The sequence below is a fragment of the Schistocerca cancellata genome, chromosome 11 (assembly GCF_023864275.1).
Source record: "Schistocerca cancellata isolate TAMUIC-IGC-003103 chromosome 11, iqSchCanc2.1, whole genome shotgun sequence".
Taxonomy (NCBI): Eukaryota; Metazoa; Arthropoda; class Insecta; order Orthoptera; family Acrididae; genus Schistocerca; species Schistocerca cancellata.
The window spans coordinates 156576265-156592554 of NC_064636.1; the positions used below are offsets into that span (position 1 = coordinate 156576265).

At 40.2% G+C, this 16290-nt stretch overlaps 1 protein-coding gene across 4 annotated transcripts in view; it reads left to right on the forward strand.

Moving 5' to 3' along the window:
- Nucleotides 1–5499, forward strand: part of LOC126108982 (zinc finger protein 708-like) — a 725579-nt gene extending 720080 nt beyond the window's left edge. For 3 of the 4 annotated variants that reach the window (XM_049914382.1, XM_049914381.1, XM_049914383.1), the window contains one exon: nucleotides 3270–5499. In XM_049914382.1, the coding sequence (XP_049770339.1) occupies nucleotides 3270–4920 (1651 nt within the window). In that variant the 3' untranslated portion in view covers nucleotides 4921–5499. The remainder of the gene's footprint in view (nucleotides 1–3269) is intronic. The other variant, XM_049914384.1, reaches the window with a different exon arrangement.
- Nucleotides 5500–16290: the final 10791 nt, after the last annotated feature.

Consider the following 16290-nt stretch of genomic DNA (forward strand, 5'->3'; position numbering starts at 1 on the left):
AAAGTCTGCTACTGATTCTGTACTAGCATTAATCCTTACCGGGGGGTGTTGCACAGTGGACACACCACCCCATGCCCCATTTAACTGAGGGGGACGAGGCCCACCTTGCGGTTTCCTATCATGTTTCTGCCAGGACCCATTGCAATTACGCTCCATATGACCCCAACATCTGCATTTCCTGCACTGCACTTCCTTGCAAACGCGTCTAATGTGTCCCATCCGGCCACATCCAAAACATTTTATTTCTGCATTAAACACTGCTATCCTGTCCTGCGTCTTTGTTACTGCTTCAACTTCCTGTAACGCCACAGCGATTTCGACTGCCTCTTTGAAAGTCTTAGGGAATTCCATCCTAATCTTGTGGAAGGTTTCGGGTTGTATTCCTTGCAAAAATGCGTCTAGTGCCCTCTGCTCAGTTTCCTGCAGAATGGCTTCATTAACCCTATCAGAATCCGTTAGCTCATAGGCATTAATATTAATTTTTCGAATTCGATCTACAAAAGCTTCTATTGATTCCCCATTCCTTTGATACATTCTATTCAATTGTTCCCGATAATATCTAGATGTATTTTTCCTCTGATATCTTTCCAGCAACTCTTTTTTGAATATTTCAAATGTCCGAGCATCCCTTAATGCTTTATGGCATGTAACGTACACTCTGGCATCCCCAGTTGCTTTCAACTTCGCCACTTCCAAAAGCGTTTCTGCACCCCAGATTGCCAATTTAGCGGCCGTGCTAAGGTTCTAAAAAAAAAAAAAAAAAAAATCATAACATCCTCCCCAGCTTTTCCTGAGAAAGGGGTGACCAAAGACGCAGCGTTAGTGTCAAGAATTACTGCATTAACAGGAAACCATTCTTTGCTCGCTTCTTTAGACCGAGCAAGCTCTATCTCTAATTCCGACACTCACTCAATTAGCTGCTGAATAGCCACCTCGGCTGACACAGACTGCTCCATCACTACCAGCTATCGAATCAAGACTACAGTAAGCCCAGAAAGAAGAACAAGAAGTGAAGACGGACTATGCTACAGGTTCAGACAAACCACCAAACGAAAAATTGGCACTTGTCATGTTGCAGGAGTTGCTGATCCATTGTTGCCCTTCTCAAATGCCACATACCCTTGTCGATTACCAGCCACAATTTCGTGCAAATACAGGGAGAACACCACTACTGTCACCAATTGTAACAGGAGTGTGTGATGCGCAAGTTGCGTGACTGACACCACTTGTTATAGGATGACTGGAGCGGGTGACATGGTCAGGGTTGTAGGGCGTGGCTGGGTAGAAGAAGGTGGCTGTTTTTAACAATCTTCCTCTTTATTTTGGTTCTTCCAATACATTTTCCGGTAGCTCAACCCCACTGCTTGTGTTGTGGTGGAGACTTGCTGATGCTTGCAGTCTGGGGAATGCGACGCTGTGCTTGGTCAGCAGCTGTGCAGGAGGTAGGAGATTAGCAGCACGAGGCATGGCCCAGTTCACAGACGTGGTGGCTCGTGATGACGCCGGGAGTCGACGGTGCAGCAGCGGGCAACACCCCCCGGCGGCCGGTCCTCAAGGACATGGACAGCGACAGCGTCACTGATGACGACTTAACAGCAACCGAACGCCTAATCGGTCGAACCGAATGCCGACGCCCACCACTGATGTCCTTAAATAGTGCAGACCCCTGCTGAATCCGCCGGTTACACAGCGGCGTGTTTATTAGAGGGTTCTTGATGAGTTGGCTAACGCAACTTTGCCACACGCGGCCCGCGCCTACGTAATTCTGCTAATGCTGCGTTCTGATGGCTGCCGCACACGTACACACATACGGACGCTCGTTGCAAAACTGTCACCTGCATAACATGCTGGCCAGCCTTCATCAGCTGTTTGCCGTGAGGCTGGCAAATCGCACACTGAAACTCAATAAATCACAATTTTGCACAGTATTTCTTAAAAATAACCCCTTGTCCTCTACAGTTGTTAACTTCTGGAATCTGACACTTTATTATAATACCAGTTACTTTGAAAAAACGTGTGATCCCAGTTAGTAGTTAAAAACACTCGAACTTTGTCAGATACCATACCAAACAACTATACATCAGATTGCAAAAAGATTCAGATGTCACAATCAGGATACAAGGAAACCACGGAAGCATGCACGCCCTCAGTATTTTTTAATCTTTCATGTCCAACACGATGTACATACCGGGGACCTGAAATGCATCACACGTTTCTGTTCTGTAGGAAACGGTTTAACTGCAGGTATAATAATGAAACCCACATACTACAGGTGTAGCTCATGCATCAGCTGTTATCACCGCCACTCAATATGTAGTGTTAGCCTTCATTGTTTGATGGGTGATGATGTGGCCATTTATATGTGTCGTTCAGTCAACAGTTTTCTGCAATGCTAGGTGACCAGATGTTGGGAAGATGAAAAAATTTTCAAAAAGGCTCACTCCAAGTGTACTGGAAAATTTGCAACCATTTCCATCTGTTCAGACAGTATTTCCATTTGTGCAAGGCTTCATATAAGTTGCAGTGCCAAAAACAGTTTTAGATTAAAACCATCTGCAAGTTTGTCATTCACATTCATTCATCAGTATGCAAATTTTTTCCCTTGGTTGATGTGACATTGATTCTTGTTCATGAACCGTCATTATCCAGTTGATCAACATCCATTCTAGATACCTAATCAAAATATTGATGCTTGCACTAGTCATTGACTTATTGGGAATCGAACAAAAAAAATGTTTACTAGGTGAAATAAATCTATCGTTTCTAATGGTGAAAGTGTTGACAAAACAAAGAGGATGTACTTACAGAGCTAAGATAATGGAAGAGTAGTATTTAAAAATTATTTCTCTTAAATAAATCTGAAATCCCATGAACTTAAGAATTTTGAATTAAAACTTGTAACTGATACATTTTTTATACTTTTAATAAATTGGTGTAGATTACTAACTATTAGCACTGTATTTTAGAAAGATTGTAACACGTGAAGGTGAAGTATTTTAATTCTCATCTAAAAATTTCAGATCAAGTAGGCTGTGACTCAGATTAATCATTATTGAATTTCATCTGGTTATTTTCGATTTAAACCATTTTTACCTCATCAGTCGTTTGCTTCTGGTGGAATATTGTAATTTTACATCAGTAACAGTTACTGAATATGTAATTTCTTATTCACTTTTATGACTTGTGGCCTATGGTACTGGATTTATGGTCACTCAAATAATGTTTCTTTGTTGAGTATCTTATTTAACATTATCCTCCTCACTCTTCAGATTTACTCAGACTACTGGTGGGAGCTGCAGCAAATCATGTGAGGAAACTTGTCACCATAGACTGGTCCAGGAAGAGTTGGTGATAGACATGGAGAAGTCAACACATGGGTTCAGTACCAATACAGAAGATGTGACTGTTGATAAGGAATGCTCAGTTGCCACCCGATATGACTGCAGTACGAGGGAAAAGGAATTACATGTATATAGCTGTAATTTCTGCCAACAGAGCTTTCCTTCAAAATACAGACTCATAATGCATATGAGAATGAGTGAGAATTGTCAATTTTTAACTGCTGACAGTCATGAAAGATATGGCCATAGTGATGAGCATCAAAGCAGTACCTTGTTGGATAGCGAGCCAGAAGTTTCTGTCACACAGTACAGTGAGCAGTCGTCATGTAAGAAAACTTGGAAAGTGTCAAAGAAGCCCTCTAACGACATGTGTAACACACACATGACAAATGATAGAGAGGAAAAAGGTAATTATGGAACTTCGTCTATAGCTGTTAATGTCAGTGCCCAGGCTGATCTACTTACTGCAAACAGAACTGACAGATGTGGTATTTGTGGCAAATTGTGTGCTAGGTCAGGTGATCTCAAGAGACATTGTTACATTCATACCGGGAAAAGGCTTCACAAATGTGATATTTGTGACAAATGGTTTGCCCGGTCAGGTAATCTAAAGGCACATATGTTAATTCACACTGGAAAGAAACCGCACAAATGTGAGATTTGTGGGAAATCTTTCACGGTGTCAGGTAGTCTCAAGAAACACGTATTACTTCACACTGGAAAGAAACCTCACAAGTGTGAGATTTGTGGGAAATGTTTTGCCTTGGCAAGCAGTCTCAAGATACACACATTAATTCACACTGGAATTAAACCTCATACATGTGAGTTTTGTGGGAAATCTTTTACTATGTTAAGTTATCTCAAGAAACATGTATTAACCCACACTGGAAAGAAACCTCACAAATGTAAAATTTGTGTGAAATCTTTTGCTAGGGGCCACCTTCTCAAGAGACACATATTAATTCACACTGGAAAGAAACCTCACAAATGTGAGATTTGTGGGAAATCTTTTGCTTGGTCATATAATCTTAAGATACATTCATTAATTCACACTGGAAAGAAACCTCACAAATGTGAGATTTGTGGGAAATCTTTTGCTAGGTCTGGTGATCTCAAGCAACATTCATTAATTCACTCTTTAAAGAAACCCCATAAATGCGATATTTGTGGGACATCTTTTGCTTCGTCAGGAAATCTCAGGAAACATGTATTAATTCACATCGGAAAGAAACCTCACAAATGTGAGATTTGCAACAAATCGTTTGCCCAGTCACGTCATCTCAAGCAACATGGATTAATTCACACTGGACAGAAACCTCACAAATGTGAGATTTGTGGGAAATCTTTTGCTAGGTCAGGCGTTCTCAAGCAACATTCATTAATTCACACTGAAAAGAAACCCCACAAATGCGATATTTGTGGCAAATCGTTAGCCACATCAGGTTCTCTCAAGAGACACACAATAATTCACACTGGAAAGAAACCTTACAAATGTGAGATTTGTGGGAAATCTTTTGCCCATTCAGGTCATCTCGAGAGTCACATATTAATTCACACTTTAAAGAAACTGCACAATTGAGATTTGTGGCAAATCATTTGCTAGATCAGGTGATCTCAAGACACATACGTTAGAACACATTAGGAGAACTCACAAATGTGATGTGACAAAAGTTTCATTCAGGTGGGAACTCTTAAGACACATGCACTACTTCACATCAAAAAGAAATTACGACAAATAGATTTTCCTGGTTGGTGCTCTAAAGGCCTATAAAACAATGGATGTGGCAGGGGGACAGTAAATTGCATTGCCTGTGAAATAAAATTAAAATGTGGTAGGATTGTGAAAAAATGTGCAATAATGTGACAATATATAAATCCGTATCTGCCACTTTACATGTCAAGAAATGGTAATCCTAAATACTCCAGAAACATGAATCAAATGTGTTTTTGTCATTAGCACTGCTGCTTTTTCCTATAGATCTTGAGACAAGAAGATTGTGAATTCTGATAGATCCTTAAATTTGTCAGTGATCATAAGTACTATGCAATATTCAGTATAAGGCCAAGGTAATGTGATGACTTGCTGTTTATTATTCCAAACAAAGTCATCATGTAGTACTTGTATCTATGTATTTTAGAAACAGTGATAGTAAAAATATATTCATGGCACTTGCTTCATTCAGACTGGTAACCTCAAAACTGGAGAAACACAATTATAATAATTGTTTTACTTGGATATGTTTTCTCAAGGGATTTGCTGTGTCATTAATAGTGTGTACATTTATGTTCTGTTAGTACTAATCCTGCATAAGTACACGTAACAGCAAATATAGCAACCTGCTTAATAGCATGTTTGTCCACTGTTGGAACACAGTACTTGACACATCATTTACATGTTTCTGGGTTTATGTTGCACCAGTTGTATTCCACACATTGAGATCAGCTAAATGGTGTGGTCAAGACATCGGTGTTAGTTACCATGCTACTCAGACCAATGTGGAGTTGTTCTGCACATGTGACATGGACAATTATCCTGCTGAAAGATACCTTCAGCATGGGAGAGCTCACCAGGAATGCAGTTGCAATAAAGGTCACATAGTCTGCAACTATCATGATGCCTTCTATTACTACCAAATGTCCCAAAGGAGCCAAAGTGACTGCCCCCATAGCATAATGCACCCTCCATCTGGCGCCATTCACCTATATAGCATATCTGGATGTACAACTGACCTGGTGTAACAGGAAATGTCACCCATCCTGGCAGTTGACGTTTGCATTGACCTTCATTCTAACCTCAGTGATCCCTTGCCCACTGCAGTTGCAATTGAACATTTTGGTGGATCGATATGGAAACATACAGAGACCATATGTTGTAGAGCCCCATGTTCAACAATGTACATGTACATTGAATTGTCTGTTCAAAAACGTGTACGGCTGCTCTAGCATTGTTATCCCTCATTAGATATGCCACACATTGCCTCATGTCCAGCTTTACAGAGCAGGCAAGCATCTGACTTCCATGATTGGTGTTGAAGTGTATATGTATTACATCTTTTCATAAGGTTATGAATGTATCACCTTTCAGCCACTTCCACAGATGTTCACAACAGTAGCATAGATCTAGCCAACCAGCTTCACCACTTTTGAGCTGCTAGTTCCCAACTGCCATGCCATTGTAACTTCACGTTTGCTAAAGTCACTTATGTCATTGGATTTACATGTTTGCAATCCATTTAACTGGTAGAACAATTCCTTGTAAATCTCTGGTCTGCTTATATACTTGTAATCTGCTCACTGCATCATGTGCATACATGTGGCGTTCATTCTCCTCATGGGCAGTGTTCATGACATTTTTGCCCATCAGTGCATCTTCACGTAAATCAGTCAGATGCGAAACTGTAATGTAAGAAATTCATCATGCTTGGTTGCCATTTACACCAGTGCACAATAGCTGTATTTTTTTTTTTTGTGAAATATTTTTGTTTCACTAAGCTCTGTACATGATTCAGAGATAATGTAGATAAGTGTTACGCACCAAACCTCTTAATTATTTGTTCAGCATTTAATACTGTGTAAGTTCTACAAAAAAAAATGAAATAGGTAAACAAACATTAGGTGTTATGATTTGATTCCAGTTATTTGTATACACAAGAACAACACTTGGGAGAGCTCAGAACGTGAGCACCAAATATTTCTTGTTATATTCAAAGATGTTTCCATCGTGGGTATTTTTCTTAATTTGTGTAAATATACATGAGGTTTTTGGAAATCTGTACTTATGCTTCATTTTTAATTTCAGAACGATTGTTTTTAATTCTCTACCTATTTGTTATTGTTGAAAGTGGTTTAGTATGTTCCATCATATGTGTAACAATGGGAGATAGTTGTAATTGATTGGCACTGTTCTGTGTTGCTACACTTTATCTGTGACACTTTGTAGTGATGTGGTTACATTGTATCCCATCTTCCTCATGATAGTACATCCACAACTGCTGTATAGGTTATTCATAATAGCCAATATCCATATACATTTGTATTAAATATTAAATTTGTATTAGATATTATTTTCCAATAAAAGGAAAGAAAAACTGGATTTCTGGACAATAGCTTTATATTCAGATGAATCTGAAAATGTGCTACAAAGTGTGACGACCATACATATTATGAATCTCTAAGAAACTGTAAAATTTGTAGTAACATGTTAAGAAAGGTACACAATATGGACTGAATATCTATAGGCATCAGCTAAGGATGGGTCATACGGTGTTTCTCTGGTACACGAAATGTAAGCAGAAAATAAGCACATTCAGTGGTTGTTTGGAAAACCACCCAAAGAACTGAGTCTACATAAACACAGTACATACCTATAAATTAAAAGTGTAACTGCACCTATTAAAATAATAACCTAAGCTAATCACTACAGAATAAACTTGTATAAGAATTGCCAAGGACAAGTCAGTTGTAGGTTGTGGATCCAGGAGCACAGGGTAATCAAGCATATTGTTTAAAGAAAATAGAGTACTTTAAAACAACTGACTGGTGTTTACATCAGAACTTTACTTCTAAGGCCACTGATAGACTGAGGGCATAGTGCTGGAGAATGGGATAGAAGCACACCTCTGATCAGACGGAAAGCTGGTTGCCAATAGTGAGCCAAATTGATCCCAGCTATGCTGTATGGCCCCATGTGACCATTAACAGCAGTCTGATTGGTTGCTGGATGGTTGTCTAGGTGGTTTCCTTCACTAGCGATGCTTCTTGGAAGTGTCTCCCCATCAGCATCCTCACTGTCAGAATGGTATGAATGTGAACAAGGCATATACAGCGGTAACTGATACAGAACCAGCCCCTGCCTAACCACAGGTCTGCAGTGAAATGTATTTCATAAAGTGTTCCGCCACTCGGTCTATCAATCTACCATGCACACTTCACTCCCCCTCCATACCAGCAGGCTAATTATTTCAAAATTACAAAAATAGTAGTTTAATGTTAGAAAATGCTCCTTTGGACCGGTGGTTCTTGCTAAGGCATGCAACATTCTAATAGGGGAAACAAATAATTTCCAAAATGCAGTAAAAAAAGTGGACAGGAATAGAAAACTCCAAAGTATTTAAGAAGCGACAAGTAATAGTACAATAATTTAGAGTTCGAATTGGCCAATTTTGGCTATTGTAGAAATAATTTTTGCTATTGTAGAAATATACACAGCCAACTGAATGATGCGCTGATACAGTGGTGTGGTGGTGATGCCAAGGCAACAGGTGTGCCGACCATGTACTGAGTCAGCAGGGACAGTATGAGGTCTGCCAAGATACATCAGCTGGGCAGTGGCTAAGCTGGTGCAATGGTGATTCCAGTGGGCAGTGATGGAGTATTGTGGTTCGGAATGACGGCATTGGGGCCAGCAAATGTTGTTACTAGTTATGAAGGTCTAGCCTCGCAGATCATGAAAGGCTGTAACACTGCATCAAATGGGTGCATCATCGAAGGCTGGCTGGTTATTTCCATACAAAAGGAGGTCTAGCTCAATAATATTAATAAGATTCATTACTTTTCCTATAATCTCTGCAGTTTCTAGTATAAAAGATAAAATTACAAAGTTATTGAAGAATACATTACAAACTGAATGTATATCCGTAGTAAACTAATCTCCTTATGACAACTGTAACACCTTCATTGTTTTATGAAATGTTATTTCATGTACTTAGGTTGACAGCCCTGTAGCCAGGCAGATGTGCACGTACGAAGCTCTCACTAAGTTAAGCGATTAATATTGAAATAAGAGCTAATTTAGTTAGTATTACATTTTAGACTAGCGCATTTACTTCTTATCTAATCTATCTATTGAATGTTTCGCTTTTATAAACGTAATTACATCGAAAAGGAAGTATTTTGTAAAGGCCAATAGTCGCGAGTTTGTTTACATACTTAAACGTATCTTTCGTACAAGTGTAGATATTTGTTTTTGACTAGACTTAGCACTTCAAAGTTAAATTAATTCGTGTCTCTCATCCAGAATTTGTGTGGTTAATTAAAAGTTTCTGAAGCAAGTTTGTAAGTTTGTTTACATTAATGTTTAGTTACATATTAGTACAGCTTACAATACTGTTGTGCTGTTGTAGTTATTTTCTGCTTTTGTGTTACGTTTTACTATCAAACCATGTGTGATAAGCGTGGTGGTTGCCATAGAAACTAGAAAGAGGGAGTGTTCTGTATAGACTAGTTTGTGGTTTCATTGGGGAGAGTGCAGCGGAGAGGAAACGAGGGTAGTTAATGAAACTCTTGCATGGCAGTGTAGGTTACATAGAAAGGATAGAAAAATCGTGGAACAGGAGGCAAAGATTTGTGCCATTAAGGCGTAATTAGAAATCGCGAATTTGGAATTATGTAAGCTAAGGGACGAAAAGGAATCTGGGCGCTAGGAAAAGGTAGATAGCAAAGGGCGAAAAAGGGAAACAATTGATAAAACTTATAAAATTCACTTAGCAAATCAGTTTGGCTTCCTATCTGAAGTAGTGGAGGAAGGGCCTCATTCAGATTTAGTTGAATGTAGGTTGAAGCAGAATATTAGCTTAAAGGAAAAAAAAACAGGTCGGGATCAAACCAAACTTCACTAATTCCCACTATATCCAACTTTAACATATTCATTTCCGTTTTTAAATTTTCTAACCTACCTGCTTGATTAAGGGAGTTGACATTCCACGCTCCGATCCGTAGAACGCCAATTTTCTTTCTCCTGATAACTATGTCCGCCTGAGTAGTCCCCGCCCGGAGATCTGAATGGGGGACTATTTTACCTCGGGAATATTTTACCCAAGAGGACGCCATCATCATTTATTCATACAGCAAAGCTGAATGCCCTCGGGAAAAATTACAGCTGTAGTTTCCCCTTGCTTTCAGCCATTCACAGTACCAGCACAGCAAAGCTGTTTTGGTTAGTGTTACAAGGCCAGATCAGTAAATCATCCAGACTGTTGCCCCTACAACTACTGAAAAGGCTGCTGCCCCTCTTCAGGAACCATACATCTGTCTGGCCTCTCAACAGATAACCCTCCGTTGTGGTTGCACATACGGTAAAGCTATCTGTATTGCTGAGGCATGCAAGCCTCCCCACCAATGGCAAGGTCTATGGTTCATGGGGAGAAGATAAAGAAGGTAGAGTGTGTAAAATGTTGTGAAATGATACTGGCGTCCTGATCTACCAGAGGATGCATAAAAGGGTGGGATCATATTTGAAGAATGGAAGTAACAGATATGAACGCAGAACACAAGTGTTCAAGACAATTAAACATGATCAGAGCTTATCTAAATATTCTTCCACCAACATTTCTTTTGGGCACACCTTTGGTAGTAAAGTCTTTACAGATATACATATATACGTTGAATGAGAAATACAACCTCGTCTGAAGCTGTGATCAAACTTGCGTGTGCCTAAAGTGATGAAACGTTCTAACTGCCCTTTGTAGTGGCGTAAGACGCAGAACTTTACGACGATTTGATCCCCAGACAGGACGAAAAGTAGTTTCAGCGGTACTTACACGTCAAATTTGATTATTTATGTTATGTCCGTTCGAAAAATGCACTGCTACTGCATACTGTCGTCCAGTAATCATGGACAACGCCAGTATACAGTTTGGGGGCAGTAGTGTTAGATCTTATTTTGATTTGGCCATAAAGCATATGCCATTTAGCAACGGTAAGTATAAATTAACAACACTGAAGTACAATCATTACAGGACCTTCTGAGCAAATGACATTAATTTTATTAATTGCATGACACAATGATGTCAAAACTTTTATTTATAGTGCTGCAAACACTGAGTAATTAGTCTGTCACAAAACACTATGAAACTTTCGCAAAGGCTTTTCTCAATCATTGTGTGAAATATAAACGATGGATATCAGCTGGAGATGATAGATGCTTCTTTCCATTCCTTGTCACAGTTCACTGTAGATTTGAAGACCACCACCTGGTTGAATTGACACAAGTGTGGCTAAGCGTAGTTAAGCTTGCTTATGTTCGAAATGCGAGAGTGAAGTTCTCTATTCCTTTCGTTAGCGACCTGGAATTACAAATGCTGAGATGGTGGTAGCAGTTCATGCATATCGTCAGATTACATACATGTATATTATTTTTCCAGTCCTGGTGTGCAACGTGTTTTGCAAATTATTCATGTACACAAAAACTAGGCCATTAGTTTAAAAGTTAGAGTACTAGATCATCATAAAAGTTGTTGTCAGACGTAGTGGTCTCCTGACCTTCATTGCTTACATTTTCCGCCCTCACAATCATATTCTGCACATCAAGACCCTTCATTCGAACCCAAACTCGATATGATTGTCAGTGTTGTATGAATTCATGTACACAATATGCAAATAACAAGTGCGCACCGGGATTGAGATAATCGAGGCTGGCGTACAAACACACACATTCAAGACACGGTGGTCACAAGAGCTTTTAGTTTGAGAGAGGCGGACTGCACGCCAAGAGGCTGGTCCCTTCAGAGGACGATTCAGCCTATCTATGTAGGATGGCGACCGCCCGTGGAACAGACAGCATTTTCCCCAGTGAAAGGGTTGAACGACCCCATGTTTGGCTTAAAAGCAAATTCCGCTTCATTGTATGAGAGCACCCAGCCTACACATTCTTTACAAACATAGCACACAGTTTCAGAGGTTTTTGCAGGGAGACAGCAAACGCCAAACGCCGATGCTACAGATTTCTGGATTGGTCGCCTTAAACGAAACGTCATTCTCCCATGTTAGAAGAGCAATGCTGATTGGCAGACGATATTTCTGACGCCTTGAGCTGAAGGAGTAATGGAAGAGACCGAAAGCTATACCGCTTCAAGTCTGGCAAGGGGCTGTTCCGTTGCTGCTCTTGGAGCAAGAACAAATAACAAGAGTGTGTGCACTCGTAAGTGTACTCAAAGAGCGAGGAACAAGTCTCTCTTCAGTACTTCACTGGGAGAGCACCTCTGTCGAGAGCGAATCGGAGTGCAACTCGGTATTGAGTCCTTGCGATTAAGTGTTGTTCACTGTGATGGCCACCACACTTATTGTGCGGTGTGAATGGACAGAGTTATAGTTAAACACCTGTGAGCGAATTTTTGAGTCCCATCATGGTGGACTGGTTATCTGACCAATGTACCACGCCAATAGTTAGACTAGGGGCGAATAGGAGTCCTTGACCGCATCAAGGTGTAGGTAGCGTTTGATTGGCAAAGGTCAATCCAGATAGAACAAGAGTTATCTTATTTGTCAGCAGCGAGCAGCGCAGACAGCAGTCATCGCAGCTTACGGTATTGTGTGCTACAGCTCTAGCGATCCCCATATTTCCTCCATAACAATACACTTCACTGCATTTCACATGCGACAGCCTTGACCGTACCTAGCAACTTTCTAATTGATAATTATTCAAGTTGAGTAGGCGTGGCTCTCAGCCATTCTGCCAAGTCAGTAACAATCTTAAACTTTCTATATAAATTTCAGTAGCGAATCCTATCCTGAAGAGGTGACTTCAAATTCCGAAAAGAACCCAGAAATAACTTGTTCAGTTCATAACTGAAAGTGCCATTGTGATTTCTCAGAATGTTTGCAAAATAAATAATAATTTTCGTTAGTTTCATGTTTTTCTTACACTAACCAGCACTACTGCAGTATCCAAGTAACCCACTAGTTATGTAAGAAATTTGTCAATTTTTGTGTCATTTCCTTACAGCGGACGACTCCACAAGATATTTAGTGTTGAATGTTTTTCAGGCATTTCTCTTTACAACATTAGGATCGTCTGTCTGACTTCTGTAGTAGTGCGGGGGTGGAAATTGCATCTTGCAGGAGCCACAGGGTAAAGGGTACATCTCAGATTAATCCATTGTGCAGAATGACAGAATAGCACCCACAAGCTCACAGAAAATGGCGACCCTGCCAGGATAGGTAAAGTAGGTAAGCTACCAGGATAGGAAAGTGTCAGGATAGTTAGGTACGGCATGTCGCAGCAGTAGCACTTTGAAGAACTTCTTTCATGAATTAAATAGCTATCTGCAAAGAATGGGATTAGAATAGATATAGGTAGCGAAGAAAGCAGAATTGTAGGGAAAAGGGTGTGTGTTGGAAAGTTTTGCATTTTCTTACGATTTTTGTGTAGCTGTTAGGGCGTAGGATTTTCAGGTGATAGGCAAAGATGCAGAGTGATGAAGAGACACAGTGTGGCGCATCATCATATAAGTTAGAATTAAGAAATAACATTTTTCTCCCTTTGCAAGCGCACAGGTGGAGATTGTAGTAGAGCAGATAGAATATTAGCCGAGAAGTCACGACGTTGTTGTTGTTGGTTCAACCAACATTTAGCTGGTCGTACAGTTTTGTAGATAGAGCTGTGGTGTGTTGAAAGAATATCCATGTTAACGAGAGTACAAGCCAAAAGTTTACGTAAGAGGCAGCAAGTAGACAAGATTGGGGAGAATCAACCAGATAGACAGCAAGTAAACGTGCTTATTGAGAATAGGACAGAAGGTGAATCAGAGAATAGGACAGTCGGGGAGAAGCAGAATCAGCATGCTCAGTTAGACTGGGATTAAAATGAGACAGATCAGGCAGATGGGAATTGAGGGGACGAGAACATCGAATTTCCAGAATATGAAATTCCAGGTAGGGCACATTCTGAGCCAGAAATAGGCAGCCCACTTATGAAATGGCAAAGATTAGAAGCGAAACAAGCACAGGAAACGCGTTTGTCTGCGGCATATTCAGAGACAGAATACGCGTCAATACAGTCAATGAACTGGCAGTCAGCTAACGTTCAAAGAGAAGTAGACAGTGAGGAAGAGGGGGAACATTTAGAATACGTCGAACATACTGTACCTGAAAACACAAGACATACACAACAGAGATGGCAGAATGCGGATTTGTTTGCATGGTTCAATGACAAACGCAACTAGTCCTCAACGCAGACAGCACGGGTTATTGCAGTTCTCAAACTTAGAAACGTCACAGCATAGCCCAGCAAACGACGTAACTGAGCGAGTGGAAAACAATAGATCGAGAATGCATAGTTCAGCAGAAGGTAGTGTTACAGGACAGGACGTTATCATGGAGATGTTACAAAAAATGAACGCTAGTATGACGAAACAGAATCAGGATATTAATACACAGATGACAAAACAGTATCAAGAATTGAATCAGCAATTGAAACAGGATAATCAGAACTTGAGACAAGAGATAAAGACACAGATTCAACAGGTCAAAATTCAGATGGAAGAAGAGATCGCTAGAATTAATAGATCACTCAGATAAACAAAGACGCAAAAGAATCTAGAGAAAGAATTCAGGTACTAACACAAGGTCAGCAGCAGTCATGCACTGACGTGGACAAATACATCGTAAACATTGACAAAAAGGTGGAACGTTTTACGAAAAAAGCCACTCGAACAGCTATATAAATTTCGGAAGAACAAGCAATTCAAAGCAAGGTCGCAAAGGTTACACTGAAAAAATATGATCAGCGGATCAATAAAATAGTACTTAAAAACAAAGATCAGTTTGAAAAGCTTCGGACAGAGTTGATACAAACAATAGAAGAAAAAGTCGAGATCGATTACACCTGTAGCGAAACAACTGATACGTCAAGCATTAATTCAGTACACGAACACGCACCGTCTAAGAAAGTTCAAGTAGAACCGAGGCAGACCACTCACGCAGAAATCAAAAGAAGAAACCCCGATTAAAGTAATACATGACATGCCACAGGACCAGGCACAGTATCTAGAAAAACTCAACACACACATTCAGCCGACACCAATCGAAAGACAGGCAACTGAACCAGTAAATCCAGCGGCACAACATAATAGCAGCACAGGTACTATACCGCGAACGACGAAACACACGAACAACACTTTTGTTCATCAATGATACCATGTGATGCGGATATGAGTCAGGAAATTGAAAATAGGCAGACAGGCAGTAGATTACCAGAGAATAAACACGACGAGACAAGCAGTGGCAGATTATTTGTGTCCATGAATCAGCCACAAACCGGATTTATGAGTAGATACGATACAGACCACTTCCTTACAGTTAGAAAATTTCAACATTTCAAGGAAGAAGGCGGTAGCTTGCATGCACGCACAGTCATCGATGAGTTTCAGGTAGGCTTACCAAACCACTGGAGTGTAGCTCACAAACTTGACTTCATTTGTGCACATATGTCAGGGACAGTAGCAGAGGTGATGGAAAAGATCGCGGCTACCTGTACGTCTTACCTACAGTTCAGAACAGCATTTCTCGAAAGATATTGGTCCAAGGACGCGCAAAACAAAATTAAATACGAGTTACTTCCGATGACACCATATGAAAACTCAGGAGAGAAAGGCGTGGTAAAATTCTTTGATACAATGGACAAAAAGAATCAATGCCTTGACAAACCATACAGTAACGGAGAGCTAACACGTCTATGTAGAATGAAATTACCGGTAAAGTATCAACAGGCGACAGTAGGAAAAAATGAAAATACCGAAGAATTCAAAGAGGTTTTAAGGGAACTTGAATTTATGTTCAAAGAAGACGAGGTGAAAGAAAAAAAAGAAAGGAAAGGGAACAGCAAAAGGAGAGGACTAGGAACGAATATTCCAATAGTAATAATCGTAATCCTAACACCAATAATTTCAGGCAATTTAACAGACAAGGACAGTGGCACGATGGAGACAATTGGCGTAGAAACGATAACCTGAATAATTGGTACCGAAATAGGAACGGTAATGGACACTCATACAGTGGCGGATCTGGGTTTAGGAATCAAAATGCCAATGGTCAAGGGTGCTTTGAAAGAGGTCACGATGTTAGAAACAGCAACTGGCGAGACCAGGGCGCGAATAATTACCGAGGAAATTATGGTCCACAGAGACAAGAACAATACAGCAAAGACAAGCCAGATATAGAAGTTAGGTCACCA